Below are 22758 nucleotides of genomic sequence, written 5' to 3'. Positions count from 1 at the left end.
AACCAGCGCAGAACATTGTTTGGAAGGTTCTGAAGACTTAAAACACAAATGCAAATTTGGAGATATACAGTGTGGAAACGGGCCCTAAGGCTCACCAAGACCACGCTGACCATCGATCACCCTTTCACACTAGAGCTATGCTTCCCACTTCTGCATCCACTCCATACATACTTGGGGCAAATTACAGAGGCCAATTAACCTGCAAACGCGGACATCTTTGGGATGTGGGAGGAAACTGGAGCAACTGGAGGAAATCCACGTGGTCATAGGGAGAACATGCAAGCTCCACACAGACAGCACCTGAGATCAGGATCCAAACTGGGTCTCTGAAGCTATGAGGCAGCAGATCTACCAGCTGCTAACTGAAAATGAGTGCATAATAAAACAGCTATACCATTGAGCAACATTCAAAAGTTGATCTTTTTTTATTCTTGGGTACCTATAATGCCCCCCCCCCTTTGAACCAGTCTTTGAACCAGCAGAACCATTTCCAGTCTCCATTTTCCCACAGAGGCTTCTGAAATATAACAAGCATGATTAATGATGCAATCAAATAGATTCCAAATTACACTTCCGAATAAACAACTGTGTAGCAGCAGGCTGCTTGAAATGAGAACAGAAATACTCAGCAGGTCAGGCAACTTTCTATGAAGTAGAACTAACACGTCAGGTCATCGACCCTTCATCAGATTTTCGAGTGTTGCTCAGAAATGTTATTCTGCATTGTTAATAGCCATACAGTACTTACGATTTTAAATCAGAATTATTTTGTTGTTACTTAAACAATATTCTTTTTGTTGCTTGTTACAGTGAATTCAATGCTTCTAAGGTCAAACCCACACCACTCTGTTTAACATTCCAGCATTCTAAAAATGGTCAAGCAATTTAAGAAAAATGTTGTAAAAGAATGCAGACATTAGGGTGGCTTGATTTTTGCTTGAGTTAAGTTCTTTCATCACATTCTGCAATCCTTGTTAAATCAATAATTCTTTCTTCATTTGAGGTTTCCTGAAACTAAGTGCAATAGGGAGAATCAATCAGACATGTGTCGAATTATTTATACAGTCTGCCTCTTCATTATTACTTTATTGTTACCTTGTTACCTTATTGTTGGACAATTTAGTTATGAAGCTGCAATATTTTAAAAGTTTTTATCAATGCAGAATCCTTTCAAGTTTTTAAACTCCGTCACTGCTCCTTTTATCTGAAGCTGGAGTATTGGGAGGCCTTTCCAACATACATTTGTTGGTAAAATTACAAGTTTTAACATAAAGGCATTTCATGAACATTTTAATGTTTCTCTTTCAGCCTTACTTTTAAAATCCCAAATATAGCTCAGTTATTCAGGTGAGATATTTCTAAAAGTCTGAACTGTTTCTCAAGTAGGAGTTCGCTGATGTGTAATGAGGATGAACACTGATTAGAAAGGATTCATTTATTATTTAAAATACATATTTGATTTATTTTCTACTTTAGTCTTTATATATTTTTTCACCCTGATTTATCATAAAGTATTTTCAAGACAGCTGTCTTTTGAGCCACATAATCCCTTAGCTCTAGAGCAGGAATTCAGTTAATGACTTAGATTGGTTAATGAGAACATCAATTGGTAAAATGAAATAAGACAATAGAGCCTTCTTATGTTGAGTAGTCGGTCTCTGAATTCACTTATCTTTGAAACCTTCACTGCCAACATGTGCTTACACCAATGGTATCATTACACGAATCGTTTTCCAAAAATTTGCTTAGATTTTATACCAATATTACATCTCCCAAGCCTGAAATTCATTATAAAAATGCTGGTTGAAAAATCGCAAACAGTAATGATTTTTCCCCTTGAATTTTCTTTGCAATATGTTTAAATGTACATCCCTCAGTAACAAACTGCATTGATATATTTGTTAATGTGTGATCACTGGTCGATGTTGCTGATGCAGAGCGTTTCACAAAATAACAGTCAGATGAAACCAGAAATATACTGCAAGCAATAAATTGTATTATCACTTAAAGATCAATGCAGAGAACCATGTTTTTATACTTTATTTCCCTCTTGTCTTGATGGCATGTGGATGGGAGGAAAGTTACATCCTCTTTCAAACCTGTTCAACTACGGACTCAAGGATGCAGATACTGGTTTACCAAAAAATACTTCAAGTGGTGGAGTACCTCAGTGGGTCAGGCAGAATCTTAACAAAGACTACATGGATAAGCAACTATGCATTGTGTGTTCGACCAGTAAGCTCTATTGTCAGTTATGCAGGGATGTTAATGCTAGTTTTTAGCAGTATGTGTGATATTCACTTGAATCTGAGACACTTATGCTATTAACATAGAAACATAGAAAATAGGTGCAGGAGTAGGCCATTCGGCCCTTTGAGCCTGCACCGCCATTCAATATGATCATGGCTGATCATCCAACTCAGTATCCTGTACCTGCCTTCTCTCCATACCGCATGATCCCTTGATCCCTTTAGCCACAAGGGCCACATCTAACTCCCTCTTAAATATAGCCAATGAACTGGCCTCAACTACCTTCTGTGGCAGAGAATTCCAGAGATTCACCACTCTCTGTGTGTTAAGGATTCCATTGCATTGATATGAACATAATTTTTTTAAATTAGTTTAGTTTATTGTCATGTGTACTGAGATACATGCAAAGAATCGCCTGGCTCCAGCGTCATCTTCAACCTTTGTCAGTCAAGTATGTTTACTGTAATGGAAAGACCAATTGTCAGAACAACCCAGCAGGTCGGTCAAGCTCCATGGACTAGGTCAAGGTCCCTGCACTGGGCCGAGCTCCATGCACTGGGTCAAGGTCCATGGACTAGGTCAAGGTCCATGCACTGGATCAAGGTCCATGCACTGGGTCAAGGTCCATGCACTGGGCCGAGCTCCATGCACTGGGTCAAGGTCCATGCACTGGGCCGAGCTCCATGCACTGGGTCAAGGTCCATGCACTGGGCCGAGGGCCGAGCTCCATGCACTGGGTCAAGGTCCATGCACTGGGCCGAGCTCCATGCACTGGGTCAAGGTCCATGCACTGGGTCAAGGTCCATGCACTGGGCTCCGACTGGGTCGAGCTCCATGCACTGGGTCGAGCTCCATGCACTCCACTGGGTCAAGCTCCATGCACTGGGTCGAGCTCCATGCACTGGGTCGAGCTCCATGCACTGGGTCGAGCTCCATGCACTGGGTCGAGCTCCATGCACTGGGTCGAGCTCCATGCACTGGGTCGAGCTCCATGCACTGGGTCGAGCTCCATGCACTGGGTCGAGCTCCATGCACTGGGTCGAGCTCCATGCACTGGGTCGAGCTCCATGCACTGGGTCGAGCTCCATGCACTGGGTCGAGCTCCATGAACTACTGAGATATTGATGCTTCAGATTCTTCATTGCTCACACTTTCAGCAATACGTTACTGGATTACATCATGAGCTTTATAGACTTGACAAATAAGTTTCAACAAGAATCTACAAAGGACAGAAGAGTCTATTATCAAATTGTGATAAGTCAGAAGAAGTGGAGTGCCAAAGAGGCCCTCACGTTCATAAATATACATAAAGGATATGGGCATTGAAAGCTAGAGTGCAAAATGACAAAAGTTACTTTTAATCTATACAAAGTGCTTGTTAAACCACACCTGCTAGTCTGTGCATTTCAGGGATCTATACATTGTCCTTGAAGGGAAACCACCATAGGTTTACAAGAATTATATCCAAGCATCCAAGATTAAATACTCCTGGGTGGAGATAACCCAGTAATATTTGTGGATCTCTTCCGGATGCTTGAGTTTCCTCCCATGTGGAAGGTTTTGTGGATTGCATGTCGATTGGCCACTGCAAATTATCTGTGCATTGAGTGGTTGAATTTGAGGGTGTTGAGAGGAAGGTGAGGGGAAGAAAACATGATCAGCGTAAATGGGTGCTTGATCTTTGCGGCTCAAACGGCCTGATTCCATAAAAAGATAAAGTGCTGGAGTAACTCAGTGGATCAGGCCGGCAGCAAATCTGGAGAACATGGACAGGTGCTGTTTCGGGTTGGGACCCTTCTTCTGACTGATTGTAGGGCGTTGGGACGGGAGGGTTGGAGAAAGAAAAATGGAAGAGGGTCAGGACAAAATGTGATAGTTAATAGCTGAACATAGGTGAGAAGGGATTTTGATAGACAAATCAGATTCAGATTCAGATTCAGATTCAATTTAATTGTCATTGTCAGTGTACAGTACGAAATGCATTTAGCATCTCCCTTGAAGAGCGACATAGCAAACGATTTGAATTAAAAAAAATAATAAGTGTTGGTTGGACAAAGGCCAGTGATGAAAAAAAACTGGTGTGAAAAAAACAGGATTGTGAAGCCAGAGAAAAGAATGTAGGTGGGGGTGGAGTGGAAACAGGTGCTGCTCCAGGTGGGACATTGAGGGGGGAGGGGGGGGCTCATGTTGTGTAGTATTCCCCTCTGACTCCAGGCCAAAGTATAAAAAGACCAGAATAACTTGGAGAACCTTCGGGACAAACACAGAAACTGTTCATAAGTGGCCGAACTTCTCACTGAAAATGAACATCAATAGTATCTCAGAATCCACAAACTGGATTGGAAATGTCTTCCTCGATCTGGAGAGACTGCTTTGGAATGACTTTGGTGTTGATGGTTTACATCCCTCTTTTACCTTCACTATCATCCACTCATCCCCCCCCCTCCTCATTCTTCATCATTTACACTTCATTCCCCATCTCTCTTCCCTCACGTCCTCACTTGCACCACATCCCTCATAAGGTCATAAGTGATTGGAGCAGTATTAGGCCATTTGGCCCATCAAGTGCATTCAATCATGGCTGATCTATCTTTCCCTCTTAACCCCATTCTCCTGCCTTGTCCCCATAACCCCCGCCCATACTAATCAAGAATCTATCTATCTCTGCTTTAAACATATCATTGATATTGACTCCACAGCCGGCTGTGGCAAAGAATTCCAGATTCACCACCCTCTGACTAAATAATTTCTCCTCATCTCCTTCCTAAGGGAAAGTCCTTTAATTCTGAGGCTGTGCCCTCTAGTTGTAGACTCTCCCACTAGTGGAAACATCCTCTCCCCATCCACTCTATCCAGGTGAGTTTTAGTGAGGTTCCCTCACCCCCCCCCCACCCCTACTGCGGGCCAACCTATCTTTACCACCGGAAATGCATGCTGTCCCCGCCACGCCCCTGATTGACGTGGCTCGGCCACCCAGCGGACCAATGAGCGGCGGAGGGCGGGGCGTGTTGCTGCGCGACTGGCAGCAGGTTTGTGCGAGGCAGCAAGTTAGTGTGAGCGGCGTGGCAAGCAAGTTAGTGTGAGGCAGCAGGTTGGTGTGTGGCAGCAAGTTAGTGTGAGCGGCGTGGCAAGCATGTTAGTGTGTGGCAGCAAGTTAGTGTGTGGCAGCAAGTTAGTGTGAGCGGCGTGGCAGCAAGTTAGTGTGAGGCAGCAGCGCCCCTCCCCCCCGGCCCCGCCCAACCGCCGCCCGCCCGCGCGCCCAACCGCCGCCGTCAGCGGGCGCTCCAGGGGCCGGCGCCGCCGTCGGGGATACTAGGGCCTTCTATGATCTTTGGCTGCTACTGTCCGTTCCGGGCCGCCGCCGCCGCCGCCGCCTCTGCTGTCCGTACCCGGGTCACCGCTCCCGGGCCCCTGTTGTTGTCCGTTCCCGGGCCGCCGCCGCCTCTGCTGTCCGCTCCCGGGCTCTATTATCTCCGATCGGGACGGGCAGCTCGGACTTTGCGGGCCGTGAGGAGGATGGAGGCGGCGCCGTAGATCGATCGCCGGCTGTGATGGGCGCTATACACGGTGAGTGAATCGGTGCGAGCTGCGGCCCGGCTCCGAACCCCCACCTCTGGGCTGCCGACGGGGGGAAGGTGAGGTGGAGGTGGAGGTGGAGGAGGTGGGGTGAGGGCGGGCGGGGGGGGGGGGGGGGACGAGGGCGACGTGGGGTTAGGGGGGCACAGGGGGAGAGGGACGAATGGGGATACAGGGAGGGGTGAATACAGGGGGAGAGAGGGGGGGGGGTGTGGGAAGACAGGGGGAGGGGGCAATACACGGGGAGAGTGGGTGTCTTGTTTATTTTCATTGACTGAGGGCATTTATCAGCTGGTAAAACAAAGACTCCATCTGACATGTCCACTCGCTCCAACTGTCATATTTGTGTGTTGCCTAAATGGCTCCTGATTTTTGTGCGACAATATTTGTATATTAACATCTGCATATTTGTTTCGCTATAATATACGTGTTGTTTTTTGTAGAAATGTGTACACAGTACAGAATCAAGCCATTCAGGGAACCTTGTCTATGCTTACGTTTATGTTCTGTTTGAGCCTCCTCCCATCCTTCATCTATTTCTATCACTGTTTATTTAGTTTTAAAATGAAAAGTATATGTTCCCTTCAATGAATAATGCATTACAAATAAAGGGATACAATTATTATATAGGTGATTAATTTTATATTATATTTCTCAGTTTAATATAATGTTAAAATGTTGCGTTTGCCAACCAATCGAATATTTGGTACACAGGAAGAACTGGCATGTCCTATGATATGTTGGACTACATCTCAGAAAATAGTTCAAGAATAGTTTAAAACCAGTTTATCTTAGTAAGCTTCAGTAAAATTGCATTAAAAAAATCTGTTTGCATTTTACTTTAGTCTGTGTCATCCATGTGTCATTTGTCTCAGTTTCCAGGCCTGATGATTCAACGTCATTTAATCCAGGAAGAATTGACAGCAATTTCCTGCCACTGTCATGAAGTTCATTGGAGTGCTTTACAATCTGCGGTGGAATGTTTCAACCTATTTGTGATTATTTTTAAATGAACAATGAGAAAGAAATCCTTTGTGGAGGATCAACTTTATTAATTTATAATCTTGGAAAACCGAAGTTGCATATTACATCTGACCAGGAGCAAAGTTTAAAATAATTATGGCGTCCGTTTGGAAACGATTACAACGTGTAGGGAAACATGCATCTAAGTTCCAATTTGTGGCTTCGTACCAAGAATTAATGGTGGAGTGCACAAAGAAATGGTAAGTATAATATTTTACTTTTATATTACAATGTAAAAGGCATTGTTGGTAAACAGCCACCCTTTCCTGCAGTAATGATGTGACCTATTCTTATCAAAGCTATTTTGAACGAAGGAGAGTGGACATGGGTTGAAAAATCTCTCAGTTCTGTGAAAGCTGAAGGGATGCGCTTGATTTAGTTTCATTTGTCGTAAATGACATTGACTAGTCTAAAGAGGAATTCAATTCACAGCTTTTCACCAACTCCAATACTGTAATCGTAATACCATTATTATTTGTCATGGAACTTTGAGTGTAAATATTTAATGTACCATGGTACTCATGTGGCATTGTTTTAAGAGTCAACATCTTTTTGCATTATCTTTTCCCCAAGAGTGGGGGCAGGATCAAGATTAGTGGTACAGTAAAAAACATGCTGAGAGTTGTTGAAATATAAATGGTTTTGCCACAGAGAACATTTGAGAAAGAAGATATTATGCTTTTTAGACAAAAAATAGACAGACCTTTAAAGGAGGGAAATATACAAGATTATTGGGCTAAAGCTTTGGTTGAATTAACTTTAGTTGTAACAAGAAGCTGATAAATAGCTAAATATGTGTTCAAGAAGGAACTGCAGATGCTGGAAGATCAAAGGTACACAAAAATGCTGGAGAAACTTAGCGGGTGCAGCAGCATCTAGAACACAGTTCTATGTGTTCAAGAAGGAACTGCAGATGCTGGAAGATCGGAGGTACACAAAAATGCTGGAGAAACTCAGCGGGTGCAGCAGCATCTATGGAGCGAAGGAAATAGGCGACGTTTCGGGCCGAAACCCTTCTTCATAGCTAAACATGTCTGATACTATAACAAGGGATGGTTATGCTGTTCATCTTGATGTTGTGTTCTCACCAATCTTAGATTAATGTATTACTCGAAAACTTTGGTCATTCTTCACTCTGAGACCAGCCAATGGTCTCTCCAAGAGCTAGACATCTTATCTAGAAGCTAGTAACTTAATGAAAGATAGACATCTTATCTAGAAGCTAGTAACTTAACGGAAGATAGAATGCATTACTGTTTACAAATGAGAAAGCTGCACAAGTCAGTGAGGAGCACATTCATGGTGACAGGCTCTGCATTATTAAAATACTGAAAATGAAATGTAATGAAGCTCCCCATTATGGTTGGAAAAACATGCTTGGCACCGAGATAATGTTTTGGCCAGCTCTTTTGAATATGTGTGAGTTTGAGGGTTAATCATGTTGATCATTTGATTGATCATTTATTGTTCGTAATTGTAAGGGGTAACAGCTGCGGGGAATGTGCAGGTGCTGAAATATTGGTGAGTAATCAGTGCAAAGCATTCTAATTGCTGATAATTTTAATGTATATTCCAATATGCAACGAAAGCTTTTCACTGTACCTCTGTACACATGTCAATATACTAAACTGAACAGAGTATGGTTCGCTCGAAAATAATAACTGTGCAGACATAAAATGTAGATATAATTCATATCTTAATTTTACTGTTTTCTAGTATAAAATTTCCTGGGACAATTTATGTAAATGGAGGCAAAATATTGCTGATGCCTGAAATTAGAAATTTAACAGAAAATACTTGTCCCTTAGACAAAAATGCTGGAGAAGATAGACAAATTGCTGGAGAAACTCACCGGGTGAGGCAGCAATTACGGAGCGAAGGAATAGGTGATGTTTCGAGTGGACACCCTTCTTCAGATGCAATAGATGAGGTTGGAGGAGGTGCAGGTAAACCTCCAGGTGAGGCAGAGGTTCACCTGCACCTCCTCCAACCTCATCTAGTCAACTGCTCTACAGTGAGACTAGTTCAAGTTCAAGTGAGTTTATTGTCATGTATCCCTGTATAGGACAACAAAATTCTTGCTTTGCTTAAGCACACAGAAAATAGTAGGCATTTACTACAAAACAGATAAATGTGTCCATATACCATGATATAAATATATACACACATGAATAAATAAACTGATAACGTGCAAATAGCAGAAAGTGGTTATTAATAATCAGAGTTTTGTCCGAGCCAGGTTTAATAGCTTGATGGCTGTGGGGAAGTAGCTATTCCTGAACCTGGTTGTTGCAGTCTTCAGGCTCCTGTACCTTCTACCTGAAGGTAGCAGGGAGATGAGTATGTGGCCAGGATGGTGTGGGTCTTTGATGATACTGCCAGCCTTTTTGAGGCAGCGACTACGATAAATCCCCTCGATGGAAGGAAGGTCAGAGCCGATGATGGACGGGGCAGTGTTTACTACTTTTTGTAGTCTTTTCCTCTCCAGGGCACTCAAATTGCCGAACCAAGCCACGATGCAACCGGTCAGCATACTCTCTACTGTGCACCTGTAGAAGTTAGAGAGATTCTTCCTTGACAAACCGACTCTCTGTAATCTTCTCAGGAAGTAGAGGCGCTGATGAGCTTTTTTGATAATTGCGTTAGTGTTCTCGGACCAGGAAAGTCCATGGAGTGCAGGCTTGGCGATCGCTTCGCCCAACAGCTCCGCACAGTTCGCATTAACCAACCTGGGTCAGCACTTTAACTCCCCCTCCCATTCCAAATCCAACCTTTCTGTCCTGGGCCACCTCCATGGCCAGAGTCCCACCGCAAATTGGAGGAGCATATTTTGCTTGGGTAGTTTACACCCCAGCGGTATGAACATTGACTTCTCCAATTTCAGGTAGTCCCTGCTTTCTCCTTCCTTCCCCTCCCCTTTCCAGCACTCCCACAGCCCACTGTCTCCACCTCTTCCTTTCTTCTTCCCCCCCCCCCCCCCCACTCTCACATCAGTCTGAAGAAGGGTCTCGACCCAAAACGTCACCTATTCCTCCTTCACTCCATGGATGCTGCCTCACCCGCTGAGATTTTCCAGCATTTTTGTCTACCTTAGATTTTTCCAGCATCTGCAGTTCTTTCTTAAACATACTGTAAGGGACAGATCTGGGAACATTAGATGTTTGAGCAGAGATAGGTCCTGGAACCTCAGGCCAAATTCAGTAAGATCATGGGATCTGAAGAGATTGCAGATGCTTGAATCATAGTCATACAGTGTGGAAACAGACCTTTTGGCCGAGCTTGCCCATGCCGACCAACATCCCCCATCTACACTCAACCCACCTGCCTGCGTTTGGCCCAAATCCTTTTAAACCTATCCTATTCATGTACCTGTCCAAATCATATCATATATTAAAACTCTGTGTATGTGGGTGTGTGTCATTTCGTGTGTGATTCACATCCCCTCGAAAACCCGACGCGGTAACGGTGACATTTTTACATATTCCGGTAGAGATTTACCTCGTGATTACGAAACCCCCCCTCATCTGAAAATTTGGTTAATTATTTCCCGACTTTTTTTACTAAAATTGTTCACCAATCCGACATCTTTTTCAAATATAACTGCTGAAGCGAGCTGATGACATCACAATGCCTTTGCTCGTGGCCTAGCCGTCTCTCCCCCCCCCCCCCCCCCTCTATTCTCTCTCCCCCCTCCCGCCCAGGAAATATCCTCACAAATCTTTTCAGCACCCTTTCCAGCAAGACTTTTTATATTAACAGAATATTGAGCAAAAAGCAAAGTACTGAAGGAGCCCAGGGTCCAGGCAGCATCTGTGGAGGGAATGGACAGACAATGTTGTCTGTCCATTCCCCCTCACTGACCTGCTGAATCCCTCCAACAGTTTTATTTTGTTCGAGAAGATCATGACTTATTCAATCTTGACTTCAAGACCACATTCCTCCTTGCTCCCCATAACCTTTAACTCTCTGTGGTGTAAATTACAGTCAGATTCCACCTTCAATATATACCAACGTCTCTGCCTCCCTGACTGGCTGAAATACAAGACAGCTGAGGCCAAATTTGGAGTATTGTGATCAGTTTTGGTCAACCTGTTATAGGAAGGATGGAGTTAAGCTGGAGAATGTGCAGAGAAGATTTACATATGTTGCCAGACTTGAGGGCCTGAACAATAGGATGGGGTTGGCCAGGCAAGGCCTTTATTACTTTGGACGCAGGAGGATGAGGGGTGATCTTATATGGGTGTGCAAAGTCATGAGAGGAATCAGGTAGGTTAAGACGGACTGAGCGGAGGTATTCAGTGAAACGATTGCTGAGCCTGTGTCTTGGTCTCGCCGATGTAGAGAAGTTGACACCTAGAACAGCGGATACAGTAGATGAGGTTGGAGGAGGTGCAAGTGAACCTCTGCCTCACGTGGAAAGACTGTTTGGGTCCTTGGATGGAGTCGAGGAGGGAGGTAAAAGGACAGGTGCTGCATCTCCTGCGGTTACAGGGGAAAGTACCTGGGGAAGGGGTTGTTTGGGTGGGAAGGGACGTGTTGACCAGAGAGCAGAAAGCAGAAAGGGGTGGAGATAGGAAGATGTTGCTAGTTGTGGGATCTCGTTGGAGGTGGCGAAAATGTTGGAGGATTATATGCTGTATGCGATGGCTGATGGGGTGGAAGGTGAGGTACTGAGTTACTCCAGCATTTTGTGTCTACCTTCGATTTAAACCAGCATCTGCAGTTCTTTCTTACACATGTTTATTCAATGTGGGGACCAAGACTGTAAACAGTATCGTTTTGTTTCGTTTATCGTTTATTATCATTTGAACATTTAAGTTCAACCGAAATTGCGTTTCTGCAGTCATCATCAAAAAAAAAAAAAAAAACACACAATTAACACAATTCCACACAAAACATCCATCACAGTGAATCTCCAAACACCTCCTCACTGTGATGGAAGGCAAAGTCTTATCTCTTCCCTGTTCTCTGTGCCCATTCCTCTCCTGCAGACAAGCAGCCAAACTGTTGCATCGAGATGATCGAGGCCCCTGACGTTAGATGTTAGAGCCTCCCCGGCGGGCGATGGTATCACCAGAGAGCATCAAATCTTCCCTACTCTTCACTCCCTAAAATAAAGGCTCACACTTTATTAACTTTGTTATTTAATTGTGTTCACACCAGCCATCTTTAGTTGTTTCAGGGACTCAGGGCCCACTGATCCATTTATATCATAACATTTTGTAGTTTAACAACATTCAAGTTATAATGTGCTATCTCATCTTTCCAAAGATCCAAAGATACACAGTGAGGAGGTGCTTGGTGAACTCACTGTGGTGGATGTTGATTTGTGTTTATTGTATGTTTTGTTATTTATTATTATTGTGTATGACTGCAGGCAGGGAGAGGGAGATGGAGAGGGGGAGGAGAGAGGGGTGGGGTACGGGAGGAGAGAGGGATGGGGAGAGAGGTGTGGGGGAGGGAGGGGAGGAGGGAGATGTGGTAGGGGAGGGAGGGGGAGAGCAGTATGGGTGAGAGAGGGTAAATAGTGGGGTGGGAGAGGGAGGGGTGGAGAAAAGTGGAAGTGGTGAGGGAGGGGGTGAGGGGCAGGGGGAGGGGTTGAAGAGGGACAGGGGGAGTGGTGGAAGAGGGACAGAGAGGGGTAGGGGAAGGGGTGGGGGTGAAAGGGGAGGGGGAAGGGAGGGGGAGAGGGAGAGGGTGGGGTAAGTGGGGAGAGAAGTGGAAGAGTGGGGAGGGAGGGGTAGGGGGAGTGGTGGAAGAGGGACAGAGGGGTGAAGGGGGAGGGAGAGGGAGGGGGGGGGAGGGAGAGGGGTGGGGTAAGTGGGAGAGAAGTGGAAGAGTGGGAAGGGAGTGGTAGGGGGAGTGGTGGAAGAGGGACAGAGGGGTAGAGAGGGAAGGGGGTGGGGGTAGAGAGGGAAGGGGGTGGGGGTAGAGAGGGAGGGGGGTGGGGGAGAGAGGGATGGGGTGGGAGGAGGAGAGGGAGAGGGAGATGGAGAGGGGGAGGAGAGAGGGGTGGGAGGAGGGGTGGAGAGAGGCGTGGGGGAGGAATTTGGAGGAATTTGGAATATTTTGGAGGACCAAGAACCAAGAACCAAGATACCCTCACATGGTCCCAGATTTATACACTGTCTGCTAACCAATCTCTGTTTATCTGTATCCATTTGGTGGATCTTTGGATTCTCCCTACAACTTGGTAATCTACCTATCTTTGTGTCATCAGCTGTGCACCATGCTGGCAGACTTGCTGAGCATTTTTAGCAAATTTATGATTTAATATTTTATATTTCCATCGTGATGGCCAGAAATAAGAAAATTAATGGTAAATCTTATTGAGGTCCTTTCAAAGATTTGAAATTTGTTTACAACATTTGGCAATGAGCAGGGCTCTCACTTAACTTTTTTTCTCTGTTGTTAGCCGGGCAACCTAGGCAGCTTTTTAGGTTGCCAAATGACAGTTTAGGTGGTAATTTAAGATGGCTTGCATGACGTGTGCGATAATGTGCTTGGCCGAAGTGCGTAGTAACCAGTCAGAATTATGCTCAATGAAGCATTCACATGTTATTTCTGCTTCAAATAGTCACAAACTAAACATATTCATCAATCAAGACATGATATATAGCACAATGATATGCAGCAAAATTATAATACAGTATCTCAACTCTTTTTACACGTTGCAATGAATGCAATTTCTATTCCGCTTCCAAACGAAAATGTGGTTGGATTATTCAGCCTGTGTCAATAAATCCAAGAACCATGGTAACATATATGCTTAACCATGTACACTACAGATTGATGCAAGCATGTTTTCTGTGAAGGACCGAAAAGAATGAACTGAAATATCTCCTGACCAAATCTGTGATGTATATGACCGACTGTAGAAGTAAAACCTGGATAAATCCAACAAATAGCTGTGAATGTTGCTCATTAAATAACTACAGTACTGATACTCCATATTAAGAGCATTGATTTGCCATTAAAATGAATTCTACAATAACGTGTCAACAGCAGCAGTGACAATCGAACACTGCGGTTTTAATGTTTCACGTGTTCACAATTTTATTAATCCATCTTTATGGACTAAAATAAATAACATTGGGAATTAAAACACATTTGATTGCATTCCGTTATCAAACATAGTCAATGTTCGCTCTGAAGACATTTCCAGCGCAGTAGGGTCGGGTGGGTGGGTGGGGGGGGGGGGGGAGGGGTGAATCAGTGCGGGATGGATAGATGTGGGGTGGGTGGGGGGGGGGTTTGAGAAGGCAATCGGTGCGGGATGGATGGATTGATTGAGGCAGGGGAATTAGTGCGTTTCGGTTGGAGTAGGTAAAATTGTGAGGGGAGAGCGCGGGGGATGTCAGTGGAATTTGAATGGGGGGATCAGTACGGGATGGATGGTGATCAGTACAGGATGAATGGGCGGATCAGTGCAGGATGAATGAAGGGGGGGGATCAGTACAGGATAGATGGGGGAATCAGTACAGTATGGATGGAGGGATCACTACTGGATGGATGGGGGGGTCACTACGGGATGAATGGGTGGATCACTACAGGATGAATGGGTGGATCACTACAGGATGAATGGGGGGGGGATCACTACAGGATGGATGGGGGGGATCACTACAGGATGGATGGGGGGGGGATCAGTGCAGGATGGATGGGGGGTTTCAGTGCAGGATGAATGGAGGAGCAGCACAGGATGAATGGAGGATCAGTACAGGATGAATAGGTAGGGGATGGAGAGGAGGGTTCCCAGGATAAGGGGGATGGAGGGGGACGTACATGAGAGAGAGAGAGAGAGAGGAAGGGGCTGGGGAGGAAGGAAGGTCAGTGCTCCTCGGACAACACCTATTGTCTATGTATCTATGATGTTGTTGAGGCTGCATTTTGGAGTATTGTGTTCAGTTTTGCTCACACTGCTATAGGAAATATGTCGTTAAACTGGAAAGAGTGCAGAGAAGATTTACAAGGATATTGCCAGGTTTTGAGGGTCTGAGCAAAAGAGAGAGGTTGGGCAGGACTTTACTCCTTGGACTGCAGGAGCCTGAAGTGTGAGCTTATAAAATTATGAGGGTAATAGATAGGGTAAATGCAGAGTCTTTTCCCCAGAGTTGGGCAATCAGGAAACAGAGGATACAAGTTTAAGGTGAGAGAGGAAAGATTTAACAGGAACTTGACGGGCAACCTTTTCACTCGGAGGGTGGTGTGCATTTAGAATGAGCTCCCTAGTAGCGAGTTGAAGCAGGTACTATATCAGCATTTAAAAAAACACTTGTACAGGTACATGGATAGGAAAGGTAGAAGGAAATGGGCCAAGTGTGGACCAACGTAGAAGGGGAATTCTGGTCAGCTTGGGAAAGTTGAGCAGAATGGCCTGTTTCCGTGCTGTTTGACTGTCATTTAATTTTTCAGGATATTTACATGTATCTATTGTTCTAAAGAGTTTGTGGAAAAATTAGATTATTTGATTGTATGAATGTGTATATTCTGAAACTAGGTTCTGTAGTTTGAATAGGTTTGCAAATATTACATTTTCATTGAAGGAGTTATTAGTCTTTTGAAAACCAAGAGTTTTTTTGGATGTTATGCAGATCTTAGACATTTATGAGATTTATTTTTTAAAAGCCCCATTGAATTTATAATTTGTTGGGCTACATTTAGAAAATTGTGCCTTCTCGATCTGTGTTGTGTCACAGGAAATATTTGGGTACGTGATGCCAAATGAGAACTAAAATTAAGTATGAACACAGGAAAAGGTAGGTTGATTGATAAATTACATCTAATCCTCAATCATTGAAAGATATTTTATGATTAAAAGTTAAATTAATTTATTATGGAACAAATTGCAATTATGAAATTACTTAACCATATGAAGGCATATTATTATAAAATTTAGTTTGATTGAAACTGCTGACTGATAACTTGCAATACAAATTTGACCTTGTATCTGTTACAAAAAGCAAAGTGCTGGAGGAATTCAACGGGTTAGGCAATATCTGTGGAGGGAATGGACAGATGATGTTTTGGGTCGGCACCCTTCAACCTGAAGATTCTTTACCCTTCTTTGTCTGAAGAGGTGTCCCGACCCGAAACGTCGCCTGTCCATTCCCTCCACAGATGCTGTCTAATTTGGGGATTACCTCCAGCATTGTGTGTTTTGCTAGTGATTCCAGAATCTGCAGTTCCTTGTGTCTCCACTATCTGTTACGTTAATTGTCGTGCTTTTGTGGTCGTTACCTGGAAGTAGTCTTGCTGTGAATATAAGTGTAGTTTTTCTGAAGCAGTTTGCACAACAATGATCACTAGGTATATTATTTAATGGGTGACCATCTTTGTCTGGTATTTTGAAATAAGAATTGTGGTGTGTGCAAACACTCAGTGAAATGGAAGTTGTATGTAAAGTGAAAATCCAAATTGAAATGTTGTGATAATGTGATTATAACATTAACGGGTAATAGTTTTACAAATATTTAAATTAGAAATACATAGAATCATAGAGTGATACAGTGTGGAAACAGGCCCATCGGCCCAACTTGCCCACACCGGCCAACATGTCCCAGCTACACTAGTCCCATCTATCCTCGTTTGGTCCATATCTCCCCAAATCTGTGCTATCCATGTACCTGTCTAGCTGTTTCTTAAATGTTGGGATAGTCCCTGCCTCCTGTGGAGCTTGTTCCATACACCCACCACCCTTTGTGTGGAAAGGTTACCCCTCAGATTCCTATTAAATCTTTTCCCCTTCACCTTAAACCTATGTCCTCTGGTCCTCGATTCACCTACTCTGGTCAAGAGACCCTGTACATCTACCCGATCTACTTCTGTCATGATTTTATACACCTCTTATAAGATCACCCCTCATCCGCCTGTGCTCCCAGGAAATAGAGTCCCAGCCTACTCAACCTCTCCCAATAGCTCAGACTCTCTAGTCCTGGCAACATCCTTGTAAATCTTCTGTACTCTTTCCAGCTTGACAACATCTTTTCTATAACATGGTGCCCAGAACTGAACACAATGCTCTAAATGTTGCCTCACCAATGTCTTATACAACTGCAATATGAACTCCCAACTTCTATACTATATACTCTGACTGATGAAGACCAATGTGCCAAATGCCTTATTGACCACCCTATCTACCTGTGACTCCACCTTCAAGGAACCTTGAATGCACCTGCATTTTAGATCCCTCTGTCTTACCATTCACTGTGTAGGTCCTGCCCGTGTTAGACTTCCCGAAATGCAACACCTCATATTTCTCTTTATTGAATTGAGATTGGCATGTGAGAATTTAGGATCATAAGTAACCATACTTTAAGATATTTGTGTAATATAAATGACATAGGGAATCCTAATATAGAGTTTTATGCTGTGTGAATAGTGTATGTTTTGTATTATGGTTTATATTGTATTTAAGGTTTTGGTTCTCATCTGCTCCTCGGTTTTGTACGTTTCATAGGATTAATGGGTTTGATGAACCAACTGTTGGATGTATAGATTGTACTGGAAAATGGCGGTGATGTATCATGTGTACATTTGAATCTTAATAATATTATTTGGTGCAATTTTCAACTTAATTACTTAATTCTGTTGCAGATAATAGGTCTGGATGGTTTTCCACATTGGAAAAAAAAAACATCCTCAGAAAAGTATTAAAAAAATACTTATCAGGGAAAATTAAAGAATTATCTCAAAGGTTATCAAAGGTTATTTTTATTGGTCACATACACCTAGGTGTAGTGAAATGCTTCTTGCTATGCAGCACATAAAAAAAGAATACAGACATGTTCTGATGTTCCAGGCCGTTCTCGCCGGGTGATGGTGCTCCGGCGTTGGGAGAATCCTCACAGCGGCTTGGGACACCTGGAACGGCCGCTTCCGTACTGGAGGCCGCGGCTTCCGAAGTCAACAAGGCCGCGCCGGATGGAGCTCCACAACTGGTGATCTCGCTGAGAGATCCCAGGCTCCTGATGAAAAGTCAGCGCCGCCACCAGTAGCTGGCCGTTCCTCAGACCCGCAGCTCCGCGATGTTTTTATCGGCGGTCTCAGCTCACTGGAGTTCCAGCGCGGCAACCCGGGTAGGGCATCGCCCGCTCCGCGATAGCCTCCAGCGCTGTGCCGCTGCCGAAGCCGAGGTTCTGGGCGGTCCCCGACAGGAAACGCCGCTCCAGGCCCGCTGGTAGGCCGCGAGGACGGGTCGACGGTGCAGCCCGGAGAAAAGCTGCCTCTCCGACCAGGTAGGGACCCTAGAAAAGCAGTTTTCCCCCCCCCCCCCCTCCCCCCACATAAAAAAGGCTAGAACTCCAGAACAAAAAACTCAACTAACTAAAAATAAAAAAAAAGAGAGAAAAAACGGACAGCTGCAGGCTGGGCAGCCATACCATACAGGACGGCGCCCCCTGAATCTTTGAATCATATTTGCTATACATCCCTAGTGCTTGCACTACAAATGTAATCATATCTTTTGTTGGGTTACAAAGAAATATGGTTCTGGAAGAGGCGGCGCTGTTGAACAGCTGCGGCTTGCCTGCAGTCCGTCTGTTTTTACTTTTTTGTGTTGTTTAGTTAACTTTTTGGTTATTAGGTTGTGTTATGTGTGGGGGGGGGGGGGCTGAAACAGGGCTTTCTGTCTCTCCCTTCGGGGGAATGGGACTTTTTCTTGTCGTATCCCCCTTCTCTGCCTCCGTCTGTGCTGAGGCCTAATGGCGGAGCTGGCGGCCTCCAACCTGCGACCGACCTCGAGGCTCCGGAGGTAGTGCCAGCCAGGACTCACCAACGCGAGGCTGGCCGTCTTCGAGCTGTGGCGGCATTCGGGCAGCGGCACGACTCGGCGCTCTAGTGAGGGCGGCCCGGTGCGGGGTTGAGACTTTCCGGTGGCAGCGGCACGACTCGGCGCTCTGGTGAGGGCGGCCCGGCGCGGGTCTGAGATGCTCCAGTGGCAGCGGCACGACGTGACTGTTAGGGCGGCTCGGCTCAGGGCTGGAACGGCGCTCCCGTGAGGGCGGCCCGACTCGGGGCTGGGACGGTGCTCCGGTGGCTGTGGCCGACGGCGTGGGGCTGAGACGGCGCTCCCGTGAGGGCGGCCCGGCGCGGGGCTGAGACGGTGCTCCGGTGGCTGAGGCGGCGTTCTAGCAGCGGCAACCTGAATCCGGGGCTCGGCCGTGGGCCAGTAGGCGACATTGTTGGGAGCTTGCAGATCACAGGCTGGTGCCTGTTTTCCGGAGCACCCGCGGCAACAGCTGCGTTCGCTGGACTGGAGGGCGGCAGCTTCGACCACCCCGGGCCGCGTAGCTTGAACCGGCCCGTTCGCGGAGCTCGGTGAGCTGCGGGACTGACTTACCATCGCCCGGTGGGGTATCGCCTCAGCGCAGAGGGAGAAGAAGAGGGAAGAGACAGTAACCCTAAGAATTTTACCTCCATCACAGTGAGGAGGTGCCTGGTGAACTCACTGTGGTGGATGTTAATTTGTGTTTATTGTGTGTTTTGTTGTTTATTATTACATGTATGGCTGCAGGCAACGACATTTCGTGCAGACCGAAAGGTCTGAATGACAAATAAAGGATTTAAGTCTAAGTCTAATGCAGTTTAAAGAAAAATTAAAAATTTACACAACAAAATAATCTCATCTTATATCAGCATGTTTAACTGCGGCTGATGTACAAAACAAAATCACAATAGTGCACATTAGCCAACTCTGTTAGAACTTTTTCTTAGAATGATGTTGGTTGCAATAAATAAAAGCATTAACTTAATAATTTAGGATGCATAGTGGCACTGCTGGTGCAGCTGCTGCCTCACAGTGCCAAAGACCCGGGTTTGATCCTGACCTTGGGTTCTGTCCGTGTTGAGTTTGAAAATTCTCTGTGACCATTTAACTTTCCTCTGGGGTGCTCTGCTTTCCTCCCATATCCAAAAACATGCAAGTTTTTAGGTTAATTGGCCCTCGGTAAAATTGCCTCTAATGTGTAAGGAGTGGATGCGAAAATGGGATGACATAGAACTTGCGTGAAAGGGTGGTTGAGGGTTAAAGTGGGCTGAAGGGCCTGTTTCCATGCTGTATCTTAAAAAAAAATAATTTCTTATCAACCTCATTCAGAGAATTATAAATCTAATACAAAGTGTAACAAATATGGAACATCTAAATAATGCAGTTTGTTGCTGTGCCTTCATCAGCATTAGGATTATATCAATATAATAACCACCATATATGCTACTACCTTGGCACTGATGAAAGCCCAACACCAAACTGCCTTATGTACTATTTGTGCAATACGTAACAGATGCCTGTTCACAGCAAACAATTTGGTTTATACAGCCCAAGATATTTTTTGAATCCAGTGGCCTAAATGTTTTTAAAACAAGTTAATTCTATAACAGCAGACCATCTGAGTGGCAATCACAATGATTTAAAATTCAAATTAAAGGGAGGAGTAATCCTTGCACCAATTATTCCAGGAATGAGTAGGTTAACATATGATGAGCGTTTGACACGTCTGAGGCTGTACTTGCTGGAGTTTTGTCAGGCAGATTTGTCAGGCAATATCTTCCCTTCACAAAACTATTGCTGACTTTGGCCTATTTTATAGTGGACTTCAAAGTACTGCGTGACCTCATCCTTTCTAATTGACTCTAAAATCTTACCATCCACCAAAGTTTCTGCTTTGTTAATGAACGTTCGTCAAAACATTTCAGAGCTACTTGATGATTTACAGAGTAACCATTAAATGCTTGAGATTGGAATCCTGTCTGAAGATTAGAAAGGATCATAAAATCATGTTGAGCAGAACCAGGCCATTCGGCCCATCTAGTTTACCCCACCATTCAATAATGGCTGATCTATCTTTCCCTCCTAATCCCATTCTCCTGCCTTCTCCCCATATTAATCAAAAATCTATCTATCTATCTCTGCCTTAAATATATCCACTGACTTGGCGTCCACAGCCTTCTATGGCAAACAATCCCACAGATTCACCACCCTCTGACTAAAGAAATTTCTCCACATCCAGTATTCTCTTGGGAAAGACTGTGGATACTAGAATCTGGAGCAGAAAAATGAGCTGCTGGAGGAACTCAGTAGATCGGGCATCATCTGTAGAGTGAAATTGACAGTTCATGTTGGTGTCGAGACTCATCATCTTATTCTGGTTTTAATTTGTACATGAATATTAATAACATTCGATTGTTAAATTTTTAAACTCTGTCATTCTATATACAACTGGCTTAATGGGAATGAATAGTTAATTGGATTTGGCAGTGGCCTGTGGCTTGAAGATAGTGTGAGAATTTTTTCACCATATTAAGGAAATGAGGCAAGCTATTGCAGGCACAGCTGATTTCTTCAAGGCACTGCAGCAATTTGGCAGGGTGTGCTGTGAACCATCACTCTGGCAAGCATAATGCTCCTGGCATCAGTCATCAGTCCTGCGAGTTTGGATTCATTTGGTCCATCTCTGGAGGCATGTAGAATGCTTTGGCATCAGAGCTTGTTGGAGATGTTTAGTTTATTGTCATGTGGAACGAGGTACAGTGAAAAGGAAGGAGCGAGTACTTTTCATTCTGTGCTTCCAGCAGCAGCACCTGGGAGGTTGACATTTAAGGGCATGTCTCACTTACGCGACTTTTTCGGCGACTTGCCGGCATTCGTCATAGGTCGCCAAAATTTTTGAAAATCTAGCGGCAATCAGAAAAAGGTATGACTCTTTGGGCGACTACTCTCGACCAAACAGGCGTCACATGTCGGGTGCTGGCAAGTTGTCGAAAAAATCGAGTAAGTTGGCCAGGCCCTTAAATTTGGTGACAGTCAGGGGAACTGGCAACCTGACTGCAATGGTTTCTATCCCAGTAACGTGACACATCTGTCTTTAGCTCCCTCTATTTCACATCTACACACTGAACATTGAGACCAATGTGCAAAAACATTGCATTCCATGTCACATGTCACTCCACTCTGCATTGCTACCAACAAACAATCTGTTGGAGGAACTCAGTGGGTCAAGCAGCATATGTGGATGGAAAGGAGTGGTCAGCAGTTTGGGTCGAAATCCTGCATCAGGATCGAGAGTAGAGAGGGAAGATGGCCAGTGTATATAAGGAGAGGGGGAGGGGTGAGACAAGTCAGAGGTGATGGGTAGACTATGGAGAGGATGATGGGCAAGAGCCAGATAGGGGAGGCAAAGGCAGGTAGTTAATGAATGAAGGCGAACAGAAGAGAAAAAAGAGAAACAGGAAAAAAGAGGAACAAGGGAAGGCATAGGGAACCAGGGGAGGGGAGGGTGAAAGTTCAGATTGCTACTGGAAGGTGATAAGCAGGAACACAAAGGCTGTCAGTGGAGGAATCTGACAAGTGACGAAGGAAATGCTACACTTGTCGCTTTACCTCCCCCCTTGACTCCATTCAAGGACCCAAGCAGTCGTTCCAGGTACGGCAGAGGTTCACCTGTACCTCCTCCAATCTCATCTATTGCATCCGCTGCTCTTGATGTCAGCTGCTCTACATCGGTGGGACCAAGCGAAGGCTTGGCGATCGCTTCGCCAAACACCTTTGCTCGGTTCGCAATAACCAACCTGATCTCCTGGTGGCTCAGCACTTCAACTCCTCCTCCTATTCCGAATCCGACCTTTCTGTCCTGGGCCTCCTCCATGGCCAGAATGAGGACCACTGTAAATTGGAGGAGCAGCACCTCATATTTCGCTTGTGCAGTTTACACCCCAGCGGATGTCTGAAGAAGGGTTTCAGCCCGAAACGTTGCCTATCTCCTTCGCTCCATAGATGCTGTTGCACCCGCTTAGTTTCTCCAGCATTTTTGTGTACCATTGGTATGAACATTGAGTTCTCTAATTTCAGGTAGTCCCTACTTTCTCCTCCCCTTTTCAGGTCTCCCTCAGCCCACCGGCTCCACCTCTTCCTTTCTT

General features: G+C 45.0%; 1 protein-coding gene across 1 annotated transcript in view; it reads left to right on the top strand.

Moving 5' to 3' along the window:
- The first annotated feature begins 5557 nt into the window (after positions 1 to 5557).
- The window catches only part of ehbp1 (EH domain binding protein 1), a 373177-nt gene continuing 355976 nt past the window's right edge, over positions 5558 to 22758 (top strand). Inside the window, exons 1-2 of the mRNA XM_055638879.1 lie at positions 5558 to 5817; positions 6702 to 7049. Of these exons, the coding sequence (XP_055494854.1) occupies positions 6946 to 7049 (104 nt within the window). The 5' untranslated portion in view covers positions 5558 to 5817; positions 6702 to 6945. The remainder of the gene's footprint in view (positions 5818 to 6701; positions 7050 to 22758) is intronic.

This window comes from Leucoraja erinacea, chromosome 8 (genome assembly GCF_028641065.1).
Source record: "Leucoraja erinacea ecotype New England chromosome 8, Leri_hhj_1, whole genome shotgun sequence".
Classification (NCBI taxonomy): Eukaryota; Metazoa; Chordata; class Chondrichthyes; order Rajiformes; family Rajidae; genus Leucoraja; species Leucoraja erinaceus.
The sequence above is the reverse complement of the archived record's forward strand: the minus strand, read 5'-3'. Positions and strand labels throughout refer to the sequence as shown.